This window comes from Leiobunum rupestre, chromosome 4, assembly GCF_980474605.1.
Source record: "Leiobunum rupestre chromosome 4, qqLeiRupe1.1.hap1, whole genome shotgun sequence".
Classification (NCBI taxonomy): domain Eukaryota; kingdom Metazoa; phylum Arthropoda; class Arachnida; order Opiliones; family Sclerosomatidae; genus Leiobunum; species Leiobunum rupestre.
In genome coordinates, this window is record NC_143387.1 from 27,252,703 (window position 1) to 27,274,824 (window position 22,122).

The 22,122-nt window shown below is 37.4% G+C and overlaps 1 protein-coding gene across 1 annotated transcript in view; it reads right to left on the reverse strand.

The window, feature by feature from the left end:
- Window positions 1–16,183, reverse strand: part of CARPB (Carbonic anhydrase-related protein B) — a 150,993-nt gene extending 134,810 nt beyond the window's left edge. Inside the window, exon 1 of the mRNA XM_090171781.1 lies at window positions 16,110–16,183. Coding sequence (XP_090027907.1) covers window positions 16,110–16,158 — 49 coding nt within the window. The 5' untranslated portion in view covers window positions 16,159–16,183. The remainder of the gene's footprint in view (window positions 1–16,109) is intronic.
- Window positions 16,184–22,122: the final 5,939 nt, after the last annotated feature.

Genomic DNA, 22,122 nt, shown 5'->3' on the forward strand with positions numbered 1-22,122 from the left:
TTGTATCGAAGTTGGAAAAAAAACAATACACTAGACATTGTTGCGATAGATTTCATCCTAAGTCTTTCATGATTACATCTTTGTAGCTCGAGTTTTTGTTATCCCAAAGATATGGGTATTTTCTAATCTCTTCTACGATAGTTTCAGAATTAATTTTTGTCATTTTAACTTAATACACTGCAGAGTGCAGACCGCTGATGATATACTATATCAGATCGAAGAGCTAAGCCTATAGGTCTTATCTCGAAATTTCAAAATGGCGACTTGAAAAAGGTAAACACACGCGCTCCCTCGGTTTTCTAAATCACGTGACTAAAAGACTGGCTATGATTGGTCTACGTCTACGGGAAAAAACCGCACCAAAATATATATCGCAAAAATAGAAATAGGGCCCGCGACGCAAAAACACGAATTTCGCAAAAATAACAGGAAATATTTTTTCTTTTTCCGCAAAAAAATACGAAAATCGCACAAAAATCGACCAGTGAAAACCGGGTGTTAATCATAAATGTTAAAATAACGTACCGTTATATATTTTGTAATTTCAAATATTAATAATAAAAAAGACTTCTACTTCGGGGCTAAAATTCTTACTCACAACCTTATTTTCGGTGAAATCCAATTAGTTGATTTCGGAAATACAAAAAAATTACATATTTTAATTATATCTTTTGATAGTTTTATTGATTTTCATTGCTTTTTAAGTACCTACAAAATAGCAGATATTTAGGTATCAACAATAAGCGCGTCTATCGAGAAAAATACGCGACTTAAACCACTTTCCCCACATCGACGACGACGACACAAAGTCCACCAAAAAAAGTGTCGTCATTCCAGAAATGTTTCTGAATAAACATTTAGCACGCGATAATAAAAACTTGGGTAATTATAGACGAAAGGAAGGTCGCTTTTTAATAGTTTTCACTATAGAACGTTCCAGGGCTGTGTTCATCCAACAAGAACAGTCTTGGCAAGTAGAAAGAGGCGGGAAGTCTCCACTTCGAATGTTTGAGGAATGCGCCGCTGCAGGGCGCCTCGATCAGAGAATCATCAACGGCGGGAAAATAATAAGTTTTCTTGGCAAAGGTCAACATTGCGTCGCAACTACGCCCGATGTCGAAGTAATATGGGAGAGTCCGTTCGCACTCGCCTGTTCTCTCCTCGAAACCTTTTCCGAGACGCAACACGCGCTCTAAACGGACGAATAAATTATTGATCGTAATTTTGCTTATTCCTGGGAAAAATTGTATACAATATACAGGATGTTTCAAAAGGTTATGCAAAAAATTTAAGGAGTTGTAGTGGGTGAGTTGAGAAGTATGCCTGTTTTTTCGATTTTCCGACGATGAGTGAAAAGAGCGCCAGAGAGCTTAGAGGTCGGGGATGGTTAACTTTTATTCAATAGATAAAGCTCTCAAAATTATTCGTAAAATGTTTTGATCAAGTAATTTATATTTCTATATTATCCGATTAATTTTTTGATAAATTTGTAAAAGTTATCGGAAAAACTACGTTTTTTTAAAATCATTTTCCGAAATATTAACCGGTAAATTTCTTTGGTTACATTTTTTTCCCGAAAAAAATCAATTTAAACATGGATAAAGATTAACCGTCCCCGACCTCTAAGAAAGCTTCAAAGTGTGGCCTACTAGCCCCTGGAAGTAGGCTGCAACAAGCGCAAAACCAAGAAGCAGGGACTTTAAATACTGTTTAAGTTTACTTTTTTTACGCTGGTTACCTCGATTTGTTTACAAAGTCGTTTTTTACCTATCACAGGAACCCAAACCTCAATGTTCGCATTTCCCCGCTTGTTGCAGCCTACTTCCAGGGGCTAATAGGCCACACTTTGAAACTCTCTGGCGCTTTTTTAACTCATCGTAGGAAAATGGGGGAAAAACAGGCATACTTCTCAACTCACCCCCTACAACTCCTGAATTTTTTTGCATAACCCCTTGAAACACCCTGTATGAGCTTTTTCAAATTTTTCACTCCCTAATTTTAATTTTAGTCTGCTATATTAAACCAGTGATTGATTTGTTTTGGTGGAAATAGCTTACTGGAAGCAGCGCTAAATATCGTCTTAAAATAGTCATTTTCCCAAAGTATAAGTAAATACATTCTTCTTTAATTATATAAATTTTTAATTAGACACCGTTTTGTACAGTGTTCATTTGTGTATTTAAATATATACCAAAATAAAATGTGTGCAGAAAATAGGCAAAAAGCTTTATTTATTGCAAATCCATTTAAACTTCCTATTAGGTTAGGTTATATGACGTATAAATTACCATTGAAACATTATAATATATATTATGGTAGGAATGTGCCTTTGAAATTGACGTTGACAATGTCAAGTTTTAGAGAGCTAATGAAATATCGGACTAATTTTCTTTGTGTTAGAGAGTGATATGGATTGGGCGCAACGTTATGTCGATTTACCATGGCAACCGAAAATATTTTTGACCACTTAAAACAAAAATAAGATTTTTACCTTATTTTACCCAAAATTGATTACAATTCTACCCCAAAAATGTTCCAATTTATCCAAACTTGATGAAACTTACCTAAATGTGGTCCAAATTACCCATTTCGTGATTTTAATTTTTTTTTTTTAATTTCCGTGGGTTACTTACTTACAAAAATTTAAAAAAATGTGAAACCGAAAAAATCCCACGCTTTTTTAAATGGAGATTTTTTTGTTTTAAGTGGTCAAAAACATTTCCGTTTGCCATGGCAAATCGAATGGGTAGTGCAACGTCTCCTTTTGGGAAATTTCATATCTCATATAGGTCTACATTACGCCATACTTTGAACAAAATCGTCAATAAACACCTCGGATATTCTACTTGTGAGTAGTCTAAATTCGTCACACCAATACCTTGAAGTCATCTTCGAACACATTTTTAGGCTATTTTAATGAGAAGACCATTTATAAATTTAGATAATCCGATATCTGACATCTTCACAAATTGTATATCTGTCCTGAGAGTAACATATGTCGCATTATTCGGATGACTGAATATCCGTTTAAAAAAGAAAACAAATACTTCGGTTAGAAGCACTTGCCAGGAATCCTGTTAACACATTTGAAATAAAAAGATGTCCTACAGTAAAAACTTCCTGCAATATGATTTCACGGCGATTCTATTCCTTTCGGGGGGTAAAATAACATCTTGTCCGGGATTTCATAAGTATAGAGAACCTTACTAGGCAGGGTGGGTAGCAATGCAGTTGGTCTGAAAACGAGAAAACCCGTTTGGAATACGAAGGAACGAAAGGGAGAAATTGAAGCCGCGACTTCTCCAATTTCGACAGTCAGCGCCGCCAGAAATGAGGGCTACAATTTCCTCGCGAAGATCGCGTTACTCGATATCCGACTTCGTTTTGCCTTAGTGCCTTCGAAATGAGGAATCTATTTGAAGTGATCTCCCAAGTTTCCAACTCCGTAACTTCCATTCAAATAGTCGCGAAAGAAGCAAATTTATGAAAATATTTGAAGCTATAACACATATTTAATTTTCCACAATGTTACAAACACCTTTAGCATAGTTTCCAAAGATGCTTGAAAACGTTAAAAAATACCATTTCCAGGCCAGTCATATAAACTAAGTTAAATCGAGTGTATTTAAGCAAGTGTCAGCTCGTCGTGAAGTAACTCTTTTTTCAACGGATGTCGCTAACGTCGAAATGAAAACAAGATGCTTAAGCTACATTATAACGCGAAAAGGGGGCGTTGATTTTCTCGTTTTTTAACTTGAAGTAATTTTAAACCATATATTTTTCATGGGTTGAAGTCCACTAAGTAGAGTATAAGTTGTCTAATTACTCTGACGACCCTATATTGAATTTTAGCTTCCTGTGCCATTAATAGATCACCACGCCCTCCAGTAAAGTAATTTTTTCGAAGAATCGGATAGATTAACGGCGAAATTGGCCATCTTTAATAACAAGGGCCTGATCATAAAACAGGTGGCAATTATAGAGCTATAAATCAAACTTAATTTTTAAAACTGGATTTTAAAGTATATCTGTATAGTTTCTTGAATTATAATAAACCAAAACCGAATTATTTTATAACAGTGAATTATAGACCAATTTGACTTTTGCCTATAGCCTGAGAAGCTCATGAACTGCTGGATTTTCGTTTCCTAAGCAGCTAATAAATAATAAAAAAACAGCGCTTCCTAATAGCAAAATCCATAGGTAACGTGTTAATAGTACCACTGCCCTAAAATATAGTTCCTCTTTGGCGGATAAACACAACTTTCCGACAGAGTTAAGTCCATTTACGAAGCCAAGAATAAAAATAGATCCTTCAAATTAATCATTCTTTAAATCGCTTAGAAATACAATTTGCTTGTCGACTCGTGCTCTCTCTACGATTTCGTGATTTTAAAATTTATTTTATATAATTTTGTGGAAATTACATAATCATTGGAGAAATCACGGAATAGACGCTAAAATCGTCAGATATGATTGAAACTCGCTTATTTCGGAAGCTGGCTGGGAAAACTAGAAAAATGCAATTTAAAAATTTATTTTCCTGGCTCTTGTAGTAGAAAAACGCGTCAATAATATTTATCCATAAGTTTGTACCTATAGGGAATATTTTACTGAGTGCTAGTAACGGAGTGACGTCATCACCAGAAGAAAATATCCCCCTAGCGAGGCGCTGTCAAAGGCTACGTGTGACGCGTTAATAAGCGGACACAAAACGGTGGCGAAGCCCGTAATGCAGTCTTGTGAATAGCTCTCAGTAAAATTTTTGCAATTAGGAATAGGAAGTGTCATACTTATGTATCAATATTATACACTTTTGGTGAGACTGGGTTCTAAAATGGGTGATCTTTTTACCTGGAAAAAGGTGATCTTGACCTTCAAAATGTTATTCTCGACAATATATAAAATCTTATTATTAAAAAGAAGTTCTAAAACTTTGACTATCTCGACTTTAATAATTATTATCTAGACCATGAGAATGATGATATCTAGAGGTCAGGGACGGTTAATCATTATCCATGTTTAAATTGATTTTTTTCGGGAAAAAAATGTAAACAAAGAAATTTACCGGTTAATATTTCGGAAAATGATTAAAAAACATGTAAAATTTGACCTTTTTATCGAAAAAAACGTCGTTTTCCCTTTTAATTTTACAAATTTATCAAAAAATTAATTGGATAATATAGAAATATAAATTACTTGATCAAAACATTTTACGAATAATTTTGGGAGCTTTATCAATTGAATAAAAGTTAACCATTCCCGACCTCTAATGATATCGACTTTGAGAATGATTATATCGACCTTGAGAACGATGATAATAATAATAATAATAATAATAATAATAATCAGCTAGGCTAATACCCAAGGCACCACCTTAGGACTAAGTCATCAAGCGAATTTTAAAGCCATTAATACAGGTGGACGGGTTACAATGCGTAGGAGGGTGGTGGCAAGCCCTTCACGCCACGCGAGCCAACAGCTCCCTACACTAATTATTACCGTTAACCCCGACAAGTTTTTATATCGACCTTGAGAACGATGAAATTGACCTTGAGAATGATGAAATCGACCTTGAGAATGATGAAATCGACCTTGAGAATGATGAAATTGACCTTGAGCATGATGAAATCGTCCTTGAGAATGATGAGATCGACCTTGAGAATGATGAGATCGACCTTGAAAATGAATGAGATCGACCTTGAGAATGATGAGATCGACCTTGAGAATGATGAGATCGACCTTGAGAATGATGAAATCGTCCTTGAGAATGATGAAATCGTCCTTGAGAATGATGAAATCGTCCTTGAGAATGATGAGATCGACCTTGAAAATGATGAGATCGACCTTGAGAATGATGAAATTGACCTTGAAAATGATTAAATCGACTTTGTGAATGGTGATCTTTAGAATCGCAAACTTGTTCAAGGAATTTCGTTTCAAATTTAATCGAATTTTTGATTTTTCTAATTCTAGCGTCGTTCTGAAAACAAATTAAGAATTCTAGAATGTCATAGCAATGAAGCGCCGCGATGCTAACCCTTGGACTATAAGAAAAGGGAAAAAGTCGATCTCGAGAGAGAGAGGAGAACTCCCTTTCAACAGAGAGAGAGAGAGAGAGAGAGAGAGAGAGAGAGAGAGAGAGAGAGAGAGAGAGAGAGAGAGAGAGAGAGAGAGAGAGAAGAGAGAAAGAGAGAAAGAGAGAAAGAGAGAAAGAGAGAAAGAGAGAAAGAGAGAAAGAGAGAAAGAGAGAAAGAGAGAAAGAGAGAAAGAGAGAGAGAGAGAGAGAGAGAGAGAGAGAGAGAGAGAGAGAGAGAAAGAGAGAAAGAGAGAAGAGAGAGAGAGAGAGAGAGAGAGAGAGAGAGAGAGAGAGAGAGAGAGAGAGAGAGAGAGAGAGAGAAAGAGAGAAAGAGAGAGAGAGAGAAAGAGAGAAAGAGAGAAAGAGAGAAAGAGAGAAAGAGAGAAAGAGAGAAAGAGAGAAAGAGAGAAAGAGAGAAAGAGAGAAAGAGAGAAAGAGAGAAAGAGAGAAAGAGAGAAAGAGAGAGAGAGAGAGAGAGAGAGAGAGAGAGAGAGAGAGAGAGAGAGAGAGAGACTCGTGGCGGTAATAATTTAGTAAAATCCGCGACTATACGGAATTGTTTAAACGTTAAACGTAATGATCATTAACAAATCATGGCGCTGCCGCGTATATCATACGCGCTATACCACAGGCCGCCTTTGATCTGCTGCTCCGGCTGGCGGCGAACATACAAACATTCCCTATCTCATGCATGCTTCATTAGGCCGGCATCGTCAATAAACCCCCCACACGCGATGGCGTATATTAATATAGCTATATTACTCGCGCGTGAAAGCCGAATCTTAGGCGCGGAATCGAAACGGGAGGAGGCGGAGCACGCAAAAACCATAAACGCGCGCGGAACGACACTCGACGAGCTGTATTCGCGAATGGTCAATGCAACATTCATCCTAATATCGGCGGCGTGGCGTGGTAAAAGCTATTTTGACATTAGAGAATCCCATAGGCCTATTTGTCTATAAATCATAAGCGCCAAATCGCGAATGCGAACTTCGCCTTCTCAGTCGCTTTCTGTTATTTTACCCGGTGGAGCGAAAAACAAGTCGAAAGAAAAAACCTTTTCGTCTATAATCTATCTAGTCGCTACCGTATACCAACTGGGGGATTCTCAGCGGCACCGACTCGAAATATAAATTTTATATCGTTTACTCGGTCCTAGTCATTTCAGTGGCGATCCTCTTGTTCAAATAGGAACTTATTTTTGGAGAGGGTCTGGCCCTATTTATCCGCGCGTTGGAGAAGATTGCTCGGGGCTGCGTGGTAGCTGACCAGTCGCCGAGAAAGCACGTTCCGAGAATTGTTCTTCGCTAAAATACACTTTGATTATGAGAGGCAGGGCTAACACGGATAATTCTTGGTAGAAAAGTTTTTTCTTTCCTGGCTGGTTCCTTATTTTTAAAAGAGAGAGGAACGAGATTCGATATTGACTCGGACCTCGCCCAATTTCGTCTCTATTTACGCCGTGATGGCAAATATCTGGATTTCAACGGGGATTTGTCACGGATTAGTTAGCAGTTCTTACGGGGAATCTCGGGTTAAAAAATACCCCAGTGTCGATACGGGAAGTGTTTCAAAGGGGAATGTCGTGACCTAAATCGTATTCTAACTTTCAATTTTGCTTTACGCGTGGACAAATACCCCGATACAACCTAATAAGGAGATTATTTTTATTTCATTACGTGGTCGATGCCTAATTTTTACCAGAAATTAATATCGGGAAGTAAAGTCCAAGTCAGCGAACGAATAGCCCTTCAAGCAACGCGAGCCAACAGCCCCCTACAAATTGGGCATACCGAAGAGTGTACGTTTGGGGGGGGGAGGTAAGTGAAATTTGCCAAGTAAAAAACAAAGTTTGTCAAGTCGTCTAAGTTTGGATTGTTACGGTAGATTTCAATTTCAATGTTTTATTAAACTTATTATATATTATATTTCGCGAAACCACGACTACCGAACGCGCCTATGCCATTCTAGCGGCACTATTCCCTATTCAATGGCGAAAACGGTTTGGCGTCTAGTTATAGTGCACAGTGAAGCATTTGCGTACTTTCTTTATATATAAAACGAGATACAGCAATTTAAACATCCCATCAAACCCGCTTACTATTTTCTCGTCGTGTATCCCGCTGTGGACGTTATCTTTACCCAACGCAACTTTAGAAATATTGGCTTGTAAAATTTTCACTTTCTTAAATAATATCACTATAATATTCACGACTTACCTAATTTACCCGAAGTAAAAAAACTGTAACATCTCCTATAGAAATTAAAACTAGTGATTTTTATAAATTTTATACAGATTGCCAAATTTAACTTAGAAAATTAACACTGAAATAATAACGAACAACCGATATTCTCTATCACGCGTCTATCTGCCTTTGAATTTTATAAGGTGCGGTAGGAAAAATGACTATTTAAAAAGCTTTTACCACAAGGCGGAACTAAAGTTCCGACACACTAGCTGCCTAGCATAGAAATCAGGTCTTGTAAGTTATACATAAGGAGAAGCAACTACATAGAAATCTCAAACATAGTTAATGACTTTAGGGAATTAAATTGCTGTGAAATTCTAAATGATTTGTTGCAACATCGTTTACAATCGATTTAGTAGTTTTTTAATTAACAAACTTGTTTCATAATTTTCATTTTGCCAAGTCCACCTCGATTTGCCAACTCTCCAAAGCTTTGGGGGGGGGGCTCCCCCCCAAGGTACGTCCCTGTCTACAATTACTATAACCATTCACGTCAACAAGTTTTTACCGAAACGGGAAACCAAAGAACTCGGGTAAAACCAATTAAACCAGTGAGGAGATAACTTGCAAACTCAACGAGGAAGAAGTGGATTGGGATTTCCTTCACCCAGTTATTTAGCACAAGCAATCAGGGAAACAGAACAAGCGGGAAGGTGACCCGCAAATACCAGAAAATCACTTGGCCACCCACTACAAATTCTTATGAAATTGACACGTGTTTTCTTAAATATAAATAAGATGGCGACACTGCAGAAGCATCAGGGATCGAATCGAGAATGGAGTTTCAAGAGACCGTGTTAACCATTCCGTATTGCTGTTGAAATTTCCGCAGTGAACTCGAACACTGTTTGAAAAAAGACAGGTTAGCGGTGTTTAGGATTACTTACATTTTGACTTAGTCAATGAAAATCTCCGATTGATAACAGAAAGCCAGTTGGCCGCGATGAAAAGATCGCGAGAGGGGGAATAATCTAGGACGCGCTAGACTGAGCACCGTCAACTTCAAAGTGCGGATTCTGACTCAACTGTCATAAAGGCGAGTAATAACATGAGCGGGGACTAGAGAAAATGTGTGGGAAGTGATGATAGTAGGGCTGTGCGAGTAGTGGTTTTAGGTAATCGAATCGGGTACCGAGTATCTGAAAACTTTTTCGTCGATTGTCGAGTCGGATAGTATATTTTTGTCGAGTCGGGTAATCGAATACTCGATTAAGCCAAAAATTTCTTTATTCGAGTAGTCGAGAAGTTAAGAAAAACGATCGAGTACTCGATCGAGTTTTTTCGGGTAATTTACTTTAATTATTAATAATGGTATTCTTGATTTTTCATAACTCTATTAAACTTGATAACGAATTTAAAACTTACCAATTCATAGATAAGTTGACTGATTAACTCTATTATTAAACATTTACACTACTAAATTGATACCGAAGTAACCTAAGCGCCGTAACCACCCAGCGTCATCCGAATTGAAGGATACTTAAAGAAATACAGGGTGGTACCCTCAGCCGTGGTCCAGCCTCGGTACTTCTCCTAGTACACCAGAGTGCTGCGGGTCGAACACTTCTACAGGCGCTGGTATTCCACAAATAGACCAATCGGATAATTATAAGCGCATCTTTATCCAATCGCCCGAAAAAGCATTTGTAAGATGCGCTTCTAATTCTCCCATTGGTCGATTATTAGACTAGGAAAAGTACCGATGCTGGACCACGGCTGAGGCTTCCAATTCTCCCATTGGCCTACCAGCGCATGTAGAAGTGTTCCACCCGCAGTACTCTGGTGTAGTAGGAGAAGTACCGAGGCTGGACCACGGCTGAGGCTTCCATTTCTCCCATTGGTCTATTTTTGGTCTACCAGAGCCTGTAGAAGTGTTCCACCCGCAGTACTTTGGTGTAGTAGGAGAAGTACCGAGGCTTCCACCCTGTATAGTAATATCAGAGCGTCGCGTTGAAATTATTGCGGCGGAAACACAAAATTTTGTAAAATACTCGTCAAATAGTCGAGTACCCGAACCCGATGGGGAAAATAATAACCCGACGAATGTCGGGTACTCGATGATGATCGAGTACTCGCACAGCCTCCTTCAGGTTTCCAACGACACGAGTCTGCATTTTTCAGTGTTCATGTGTTTTGGAAACCTTATTTGTTTAATTAAAGTTTTTAACATTTTACCATTCTAAATTTTGTAAATATAATTAATTTCCAGCTATTATACGTTAAAATGTAGATAAATAATAGCATTGCCTACCTCTATCTGCAAACTTAATTGTACCATAAGTTTATAATATATCTCTAACGAGGGAATTTGAAATCTATACCATAAAAATGAAACTTGCACCTTTCCAAGCTCAACGCGTGTTCCATTGGGCGCGAATTTCAAAGTGATCAATAAATATTTAATGTTGATTATTATTGTTATGCTTCGTTATAGCGTATTTTTAGTATTATGATCCTAAACAATCATCAAATGTACGTCAACGGGGTAATCTCGTCATTACCCGTTCTATACTTACCCTGGACTCGCCAAACGGAATTGGTTTAGGTATGCCTCAATAAACTATGATATCCGTTTTAAAATCTTATCTATGTTAATTAATTATTTATCACTTTGAAATATAACGCAATCGACGGTATTTCTCAAAATTATATACCGCTAAGAAATTCAACCGTAAACAGGAAAAATTCGAAATTCCCGCCGCCGATATACCGGAAATTCGTGCTATTATCTTTCCGCCAAATGTACTAGATATTTTGCGTTTATTAACCTGCAATTGAGTATAGTATTTAATGAATCATCGGTTCTCGGGTTTATAAGTGAAACTACAGATATGTAATGAAGGTAACGGTAGTCGATACTCGATTTATACAGATATTTCGTACGCTCAGCTGCGATTGTGTTACCTGGGTAACGACGATAAAGATAAGTATATTGTAGGCTATTGTAGCTGTATTTTAAGCGGATATGCACCAATTGGGGCTTTTGGAAGCAGATTTATAGGTTCGTTTTTGTTTGTTCTTAAACTAAAATACCCAATTATTAGGAAAAACAAAGGGTGGGGTTTGTTTTATATTATTAAATATACATTAGATAAGGATTAAACGTTTTCAATTTAAGCCTTTAATTATTTTATAATGTATTTTTTAAGTCATACTCGATGCGTATAGCTTAAAAAAATTGTATCTTATTGTTCATTAGGAAATCAACATTTATTACTTACTTTGCAACGGATATTAAAAGTCGATATTTTTGAAACGTAACTGGTTCTTATTCGGCTCGGGAGCCCGTTCGTTGGATGCATTTTACTTTATCACGCCCAATCAACACTTAACAATATTGAGGGAGTGCTTACCCCATCTAGCGAGATAATACGTTACTAGATATACAAATGATTTCACCTCAAACCATTTTTTAATTCAATTCCAAATATTTAGAAAGTTAATAGTACGTTCGGCTTATGAAACATAAAGCCACAAAATTTTAGGTACCCCACAGAATCATTTCAAAAAGTCGACCAAAATTTCAAGTAACTCCTACCTTGTGAAAACAGATGAAACTTATGATAAATTCGCATTTTTCAAGCCCTATTTCCGAAATTTAAACGATTCGGTGTCTCTTTAGTTAACTAGCTTTTCTAACAGCGCGTTATTTCCATGTAACATTCTGTTTATTTTCAGCCTGAATTTCCAAGTAGTGACATCTACAGGGTGTTTCAAAGGGTTATGCAAAAATTTTAAGAAGTTGTCGGGGGTTAATTCAGAAGTATGCCTGTTTTTCCCCATTTCCCTACGATGAGTGAAAAGAGCGCCAGAGAGCTTCAAAGTGTGGCCTACTAGCCCCTGGAAGTAGGCTGCAACAAGCGCAAAACCAAGCAGTAGGGAAACGCGAACATTAAGGTTTGGGTTTGTGTGATAGGATTTTGTAAACAAATTGAGGTAGCCAGCGTAAAAAAGGAAACTTAAACAGTATTTAAAGTCGCTGCTGCTTGGTTTTGCGCTTGTTGCAGCCTACGTCCAGGGGCTAGTAGGCCACACTTTGAAGCTCTCTTTTAACTCACCGTAGGAAAATGGCTAAAAAACAGGCCTACTACTCAACTCACCCCACCCCCTAAAACTCCTTAAAATGTTTGCATTACTTTTGAAACACCCTGTATAATACGCGGATTTTTGTGTTTTTCCGCCATTGAAACATCCATTAGCTACGCCAGTTAATTACTTCGTGCAATGGGAATATACGCGATTAATGAGAGGTCTTTACCAGGGCCGAGAGGCACCACGACCCCGGGAAAAACTAAAATGACAAGCCAGAATGATGACAATTGTGTACATAGAAATTGATTTTATTTATTTTCTGTATAATAACCCAAACACGGGCCCCCCAAGCTACAAGGGGCCCCGGAGGCCACATGGTCTCCAGCTTTTGTACTGGCCACACCTCTCTCATCAGACCCGAGCTTCACTTTTTAAAAAAGCCGTTTCCGAGTAGTGTTTAAAATTTTAACACGTGTTTTAATTCAATGAGTCTCAATCCGTTAATATTGCATTTCCTTCCAACTTAAGCCTTAATTATTCAAATAATTTAATAATGCGTAACAACAGGACGCGAAGTATCCAAAAATTCATTTCGCATTTCAAGCAAAATTAACTTTAATGGAATTTAAATTCCTTTTTTGAAAGTGTACTTAGTCATTAAACAATGGAGAGATTAAGCAATAGAGAGTGTAAGCACCCGACGATATGAAGGGGAAGATATCCACAGAGCTTTTCCAATTTTTCGTCAGGTTAACTTGGTAGTGCTATCAAAGCATTCCCGTTAGGACATTTACAAAGCTTTGAAGTAAGAAGAAAATCCGAAAAAACGTCCGCTAACACGCGTTAAGACTTGTTTTTAAGGTAACTAGAGCCAATCACTTTTAGTTTTTGTTAAACTTTATTGCCGAAATGTGAAATTGGTGGATCCATCATAAATATTGGAAGTTTAACATATCTATTATCAAAAGGGGATAGGTACATTTGTTCGAATTTCAATCGTCAGAACGGTGGAACAAATGTCCGAACCGCCGAAATAACAAATGTTTCAATTGTTCGAATTGGACAACTTGTTTGTTTCATTCGTCCGAATCGGTAGCATAATTTGTCCGAATTCTGTCGCTAAATTAATATTTCTTATTGCTGTTTTTTTTTTGTCCGAATTTTTTTTAGTGCAAGAATTAAAAATAAAAAACTACATTTCAATAATAAACGGATATAAGCATTATAATGTCTAATCATTTTATCCTATTATGTCCATTTTTCCTTTGGCCGATACAGTAAGTGGGAATTGCGTTGAATGTTGTGGATATTTTAGGTTAGGTTAGGCTCACGTTAATGTTACTATTTTCTTATATTAACACTATTTAAAAAAAAACAATTCCTAATGTTCGAAAAAATGGACAAATGATTATTCGAAAAAATAAAATTCGCCTGTAAAGTTAACATAAATTGAACGACTAAATCACCAACAAAAGTTGTGATAAATTTTTCGGGCAAATGAAATACGTTTTCGGACATACGATCCTGTTTTCCGGCATTCGGACGATTGTACCACCGTTCGGACGAATGAAATTCGAACAAATGTACCCAAATCATCAAAAGAAAGCTTAGGTTCGTACATAATCCGAAAATTAAAATCGAACGAAAACGCTAGTTTGAGTGTACATTTTCGCAAAAGGTGACTCGTACGAAACTTCTTTAAGTAGAAGTAAAACTAAATTTAATATTTATATATCCAATATTCAGGGTCGTAATCTCTACCTTGCACGTGACGGCATGCCCGGCTAAAAAAAAATAAACCCTTTCCGACCGTAAAAGGGCCCATTTTCGTGTTTTTTTTTTTGGCCGAAACCAAAAAAAACTTGTCGTGAGCATTTTAATTAATAATTCAACGTTAGACTAACCCTCGTATCGCGTACGAAGGTATTTGCGAAGCCATTTTTGAGGTTAGGCTTCGTAAAAATTTACGACGAGAAAATGGCTCTCTAAAACCGGCTTTTATCGTCTCGTCTTTTCCGGACGCCACGTTCTCCGCCACTCCGAACTCTTTGGGAAAGCGGTCCAAACGAGGGATTGGCGTTACGGACGCGACGTCGACGTCGGGCTTTCGGCTCCTTCGTACGGATTTAACAAATGTTTTCGTAAGGGCGGCGTATACGTCGTAGCCGTGTACCGTTACGTATTGTACTTTACAAGCGACGTTGGAGCCGGTTCTAGTTGCCTAAATAAAACTTTATATTCAGAATAATTCTTGAATAATGCATAGAGTGCCGAAGTGCCCCCGTACCTCGGCCGACGAGGATAGCGCTAAACTGCTCCTAGATAAATATACAGCGATGCTGGCACCGCGCTGAAGGACAGAGTGGGAGTGTCTATATACAGACTGATAAAAACATTCATAATTGAATAATATATAAATATATATACATATATTCATATTTAATTGTCGTCCGAATATATATGTACCGCGTAGTGTTTCCGCTCGATCTTTCCGAAGGCTTTGCAAGCGCGTTTCAACGTTTAACAAGTTGGTATTTTAGGGAATTGTAAACGCAGAACCCACTCGAAGGAAGGCCCAGAAGGCTGAAAGGAGTTATGAATCAAGTAAAACAATGGTAATAGGACCGTTAATTTATATTAAGAAAAACGCGGTACTCAGGCAGAATATGCCTTCGAGGTGGTTACAGAATTAAGACTAATTCTTTAGATATTGTGAAGTTGAAAAATTACTTAAAAACTGAATTAAAGTATACGGTGAGACAATGGGATAACGTTGCGTTTAATTCTCTATACTAATTTGGACAAATAAAATTACGAAACCAACTTTTATTTAGGGATTTATTTAAATCCAAAATTATAATCAAGATCCCATTAATTTAAAATTTGTTTTTAGTAACAATCGCGCTTTATTAAAATGTACAATGAATATATCAATATACTTTTCGGTTTTAAATTTATCCTTTAAATATGTTTGAAGCGATTATTTTTGGTACACAACGAAGAGAGATTTAAAGGTAGAACTAAAAACGTAAAATAAGAATATCCAAAGGATCAAAAAACTAAAATTTATCAATTTATTACTTTTATATTTAGGGTTGCTTGATTACGATGGTTTTTGGAAAGATGTTTTGAAATAATCTAAATCGAAAAATCGTCCAAAAATAAATAAACTACAGGCAGTATGTGAAATTTGGGGCTCAACGGTAAATATTTAAACGTAACGCAACTTTTACGAGATTGCGTAAGAGATGTGCTATACGCTCTTGGTTTAACTAAATGATTGCTTCCTGACGGATGTTTTTTTTGTGATTACTTACATTGAGGGGAACAAATTAGGGAAAAATACATATATACAAATATAGTAAACAAACTAGTATTGGATTAATAAAATAAAATAATAAAAATATACTCCACAAGTAATTTAGGTTCAATTTATACACCCACGAATACGTTGATGGTGTTATTTAAGGTGGAAGTTAAAAAAAGTCCATTTTTACAATGTGGAAAAATTTAATTTATAGAAAATTAAAAAGGTTAAAGCAACTGTATAATATAACTTCGAACTATAGCGCTCAATTTTACTTTCCTAATATCGTTTCGTATTTTTCGTTTAGTCTCCATTTGACCCATTATTATTAACTGTGATTTTTAAACTTAAATATTAAAAATAAATTACAATACCGAGTGATAATACAGTTAAAAACACGGTTAGCTTAAGTTTATTAACTAATAATAAAACAACAACTTACCCTTGCAAGCCAACGCGAAGTAGAGAGCCGAGATGACAAGTCGAATCATGTCGAATTAGTTTATGGAAGACGGGTTCAAAATTGGCGATAACTAAAAAACAAACCACGGCGAAAACCCTCGTGTTTTAAACCAAATGAACGTTAAAAAAATAATCGAAATCAGTCTGCCGAGAGAAAAAATAAAAACTAAAAACTAGATTCGCGCGTGGACGATCTACGGTAAAAAGTAAAAATAAATTCGTAGAAACTTCTCCTTCCGCGGTCGCTTCTTCTTCGGTAATAGTTCAACGAGCCGATAAGGACCGACTGCGTTTGCCAGAGACTTAATGCTCTCTTTTTCGAAAAACTTACTAACAAACTTTGTCGAAGAGTTTCTCGGCGCGATTTGCGATAAAAGAGTGTCGGACGCGGAGAAACTGGAGCGAAGAACAATGCCCGCGAGGATGTAACGTCCGGATCCTGGATGCGTTTTTTGATTTCTACGACCTCCTTTCGGTCTGCGTGTCTCTCTTCGGAGGCGCCGCTTCGAAGTTTCTCTCTCCGCTCTTGGGCTGCGAGGCTCTGACTGAGAAAGTGAGAGGCTATTTTCCGAACCGGTGCGGCTCAGATATTGAGAAGGTTCTCTAGTAGCGAGCGCCTTTTCATCGAGACGGAGACCCTCTAGCGGCCATTGACTGAAACGCCGTTCTCTCTCTCTCTCTATGTATGACAGCGACTGGACAACGCCAAAAGAAGGCAATCTGTTCTCTGTACCGAGAAAGAGACGAACCATCTCTGCTCCTGGAAATATATTGTTCTTGTACCTTCAGAATCGAGCCCATCCGCGACACCAACAAGACGAGTTTTAAACTAAGCCGATTTAATTATTTCGGCGACGACAAACGTCAAGTCATTTATAAATATATAGATATATCAGAGCTTTATATATTTATATTAAAGTCTTATTATTAAATTATCTTGGGAGTTAATTTCTATTACTATTTCAATTTTTAAGGTCTTTCTAAATTGTAGATATAATCTAATATAAAGCTAATCTACTAACGTAAAAAGTAACTACGCCTCTTTAGTTGACCAAAACACGTACGTGTAAACCAGTGGCGTAGCCAGAAATTCTTCAGGGGGGGGTCGAACTATGTGGATGTTAAGGGGGTGGAAATTTAATACAGTCAAAGGTAGGACCCGGAAACCCCCCTCCCCTTGTCTACGCCACTGGTGTAAACGTGCACTTCCGGTATTTTGTATTCTAGCGTTAGTAAAGAAAAGAATACTGGAAATTATCGGAAGCGCTCCTACTGATACGAATCTCAACTGGAATTTAGATGAATATGTGACGATACGATCGCTGATGTCAATCGGCTCTTGTCCCGGCTTAATACACTCGTGCCTTATCGGATTGGCGAATAGTTAACTAACTTTAGCTAACTTCAAAGTAGAGGAGAGCTCTTCGATCAAGTTTAGGCGTCCGTATTTCCATCCGCGGAATTTAGATCAAGGTCAATACGTAATACCAGAAGTGTATCATATTCCCCTTACGAGATAAATATTTATCTCTCTATCCTGCTATTGTTATTCGTTTGAAACTATTGATAATTCACGTTATCCCCACACTATTTTTTCTTCCCGCACGTGTTTTGAAAAATCAGCGGGAGCCGGCGTAGGTACATGTTTCAAGCGAATAACATTAGCAGGTTAGGTAGGTGAATACTTCTCTAGTAAGAAATTTGTCATATACTTCTGGAAATACGCATTTTAAAAAATTACGCGAGATTTATTGCAATAATTCGGTAAATGGAAATTCAATTACGGGAAATGATCTTATATAAAAAAAAATCCCATTTTTAAGTATCATATTAAGAATTTTAAAAAAATCGTTATATAATGAATTTATTCGAGTAGAGTGTATATATTTAATTATTAAACATAAATATATAAATTATCTTCGTGTTGAATTAAATCAATAATCTGGTTATGAATTTAATTTATATAATTTTGAAATATACATCGTGATTAATCTTTATATATTCGAAATTCATCTTGATTAATATTGATATATTCGAAATGCATAATGATTAATCTTGATATATTCGAAATACATCTTGATTAATTTTGATATATTCGAAATACATCTTCATTAATCTTGATGTATTTGAAATACATCTTCATTAATCCTAACAGATTCGAAATACATATTTAATGATAAATCTTGATATATTAGAAATACATCTTAATTAATTTTGATATATTAGAAATATATTTTCATTAATCTTGATATATTCTAAATACATCTTCATTAATCCTAATAGATTTGAAATACATATTGATTAATCTTGATATATTCGAAATACGTCTTCATTAATCTTGATATATTCGAAATACGTCTTCATTAATCTTAATATATTAGAGAAATATCTTGATATATTCGAAATACGTCTTGATTAATCTTAATATATTAGAGAAATATGTTGATTAATCTTCATATCTCATTTGCATTGACCTTTACAGCTATGGATCTAACGTAACAATTTTTGAATTTTATTCTTTGGTTCTATGTGAGCGAGATATGACAAGTGGATAGCGTAATATAGACAATTGAAGAATAAGTTTTAAAAGTATAATATTTTAATTTCTGGTTGTCATTTCATAAGCTTCTGGCAATCACTTCCACTGAACCAAAACAAGGCATTCAAAATTACATCCAAATCAAGGTTGGTAGTTTCCATTAAAAGTAAATAATGACTTCTTTATCCGCTAAACATCGGGATAGTAGCCGAAACGCTGTGTGCTTTAGGTTCGGCTTCGAAAAATGAGAACTCCGGTATTGAATGCGCGTGCTGTAAATTGTCGAAGGCGAGCACGATTTCGCGTCGTTGAGCTGATGGGTGCCGTCTCAGTCTGCGCTTCGCAACTCGATAAAAAGATCCGTACCCCCCCCCCCCCCCCCCCCCCCACCCCTCGTCCTTATGGATTACGATAATGAGAAGGTTTAAGCGGCTCGGATATGAATCGGATTACGAGCGGCTCGTCACGCCTTAGACGAGCCCGCCATAAAGCGGGGAGCGCCATCTATATTGCTGCTGAAAAATGGTCCCTCATAGCCGTTAAACAGCGTGACGGTACCTCCTAATTCTTGCGATGGGGTTACGCCCCATCAAGCCATTATTTATACTTTATCGCTCAAATATCCCCCCCCTCCCCGCCTCTTTCCCGCTATCTTTGGAGAGTTTGTTTTTTGGCTTAGTTAACCACGCTTTATAATGTTATTAAAATGTTTTACGTAAAGTAGTGTTTCCCAAATGCGGCCATTTCGCGCTAGCTTTCAATGGATATGGACGAAATGTGTAGCGACAGAACTTACTTACTGATGTAACTTCTCAGTCAAATGGGCTGATCACTTAGAGTTGCCATGGTTACGCGCGGTACTCTAAAATTAGACTGAGTACTCAAAGAGTTCCCGGATAACACTAAGAGTACGGTGAGTACTGGAAGACTTCGTTGAGTACTCTAAAATTACGCGAATTACTTATGTGGAGTATGATAAAATGAAGCAAAAATATCGATGAGTACGGGCATAGTACTTCGAGATTACGTGGTGTTTTCGCATAGTACTCCGAGATTACGTGGAGTTTTCGCATAGTACTCCGAGATTACGCGCAGTTTTGGCATAGTACTCCGAGATTACGTGGAGTTTTCGCATAGTACTCCGAGGTTACGCGGAGTTTTCGCATAGTATTCGGAGATTACGAGCAGTTTTCGCATAATACTCCGAGATTACGTGGAGTTTTCGCATAGTACTCCGAGATTACGTGGAGTTTTCGCATAGTACTCCAAGATTACGTGGAGTTTTCGCATAGTACTCCGAGATTACGTGGAGTTTTCGCATAGTACTCCGAGATTACGTTGAGTTTTCGCATAGTACTCCGAGATTACGTGGAGTTTTCGCATAGTACTCCGAGATTACGTGGAGTTTTCGCATAGTACTCCGAGATTACGTGGCGTTTTCGCATAGTACTCCGAGATTACGTGAAGTTTTCGCATAGTACTCCGAGATTACGTGGAGTTTTCGCATAGTACTCCGAGATTACGTGGAGTTTTCGCATAGTACTCCGAGATTACGTGGAGTTTTCGCATAGTACTCCGAGATTACGTGGAGTTTTCGCATAGTACTCCGAGATTACGTGGAGTTTTCGCATAGTACTCCGAGATTACGTGGAGTTTTCGCATAGTACTCCGAGATTACGTGGAGTTTTCACATAGTACTTCGAGATTACGTGGAGTTTTCGCATAGTACTTCGAGATTACGTGGAGTTTTCGCATAGTACTCCGAGATTACGTGGAGTTTTCGCATAGTACTCCGAGATTACGTGGAGTTTTCGCATAGTACTCAGAGATTACGTGGAGTTTTCGCATAGTACTCCGAGATTACGTGGAGTTTTCGCATAGTACTCCGAGATTACGTGGAGTTTTCGCATAGTACTCCGAGATTACGTGGAGTTTTCGCATAGTACTCCGAGATTACGTGGAGTTTTCGCATAGTACTCCGAGATTACGTGGAGTTTTCGCATAGTACTCCGAGATTACGTGGAGTTTTCGCATAGTACTCCGAGATTACGTGGAGTTTTCGCATAGTTCTCCGAGATTACGTGGAGTTTTCGCATAGTACTCCGAGATTACGTGGAGTTTTCGCATAGTTCTCCGAGATTACGCGTAATACGCGGATTACGCCAAGATCCCTTAGTTATTACCGGAAGAGTGTACCTAGATCCTGATCACTTACCGTAATCAGTGTACAAGTCTGTAGCTTTTACTCTCGCTACCTGAGAGCAAAAGTCAAGTAAGTCGAGATACGTGACTATTGAAATAAATTCAAAATAAGAATTCTTGAGTGTTTTTATATTAAAGGGACTCAGTACAAAATTTTCAATATATATTTTCACTCTATTTTTATCAATTTTCATTATTAGATTATCATTGTTATTATGCTAGATTTCGAACATAAAACTGGTTTTTCTCAAATAGGGATTTTCAGACTTCCTTGACTCTTGCTCTAAGGTAGCGCTCTGTTAGTACATATATATCGTGGTCATGGCTCTAAGGCAGTGGTTTTCAACTTTTATTTTACGAGGAAGCCTTCGCTATCAGACCCCTTAAATATCTCGGGAGTCGGTGGGCAAAGCCCCCCGCGTTTGGAAAACCAATTTTTGAAGGCCAAAACGCCCCAGATTTCAAATATATGATTTTTTATTTAATTATAAAGAAATAAATTATTATCATAAGTTTATAATACTAGCTCCCAAGAGATTTCTCCCAAGTCGTGGCGTGTCGCCATCTGATGGCGAAAAATTGAAATATGAGCTTGTCTGTGAAATCCTGTTTCGTTTCAATGACCGGATCGAAAGCCTAACGCGAGTTGTCGCGAAGAGATAAGCTTTAAACTACGAATATTTGACGACAATACCTGTTCATATTGAAATGAATAAAATATTCTTCCAAAATGTTGACACATTATAGTTGTTTCGTTTAAATTTCCCCCAAATCGAGGATTTCGCCAGCCAACAAACTCATCGCCGACCGCGTCAAATTTAAAATAAGCGTCGTTAGGGCTAGCTCCGCTCTACGTGCTAACTTCGCGCGCTTCTGTTCGTCTCGTATCCACCGAGATAGCCGTTTCCGCTATCGACGGAAGCAGGAATCCATACTTCTACTTGGAACGCTTATCGCGGTAGATTTTCGTCTCGATGTGGCTGACGGTTTTTTTGACGTCACTAAAGCTACGTTCACACTTACCCCTAAATTCGCTTCGTTTAGATAACTGGTTTTTAAAACCAACGTGAGAAATCGCTTCGTGTTGGTTCGGGAAGCAACTCGTCCAAGTCGGTTCGCTTAGAATCGCTTTCAAAACGAGAAGGCGGGGAAGTAAATCGTATTTTCAAAAATAATGGGGATAAAATTCTAAATAATGTCAAATAATATTACTATATATGTATAGTAAACATGATTAACTAATTGTTTTGGG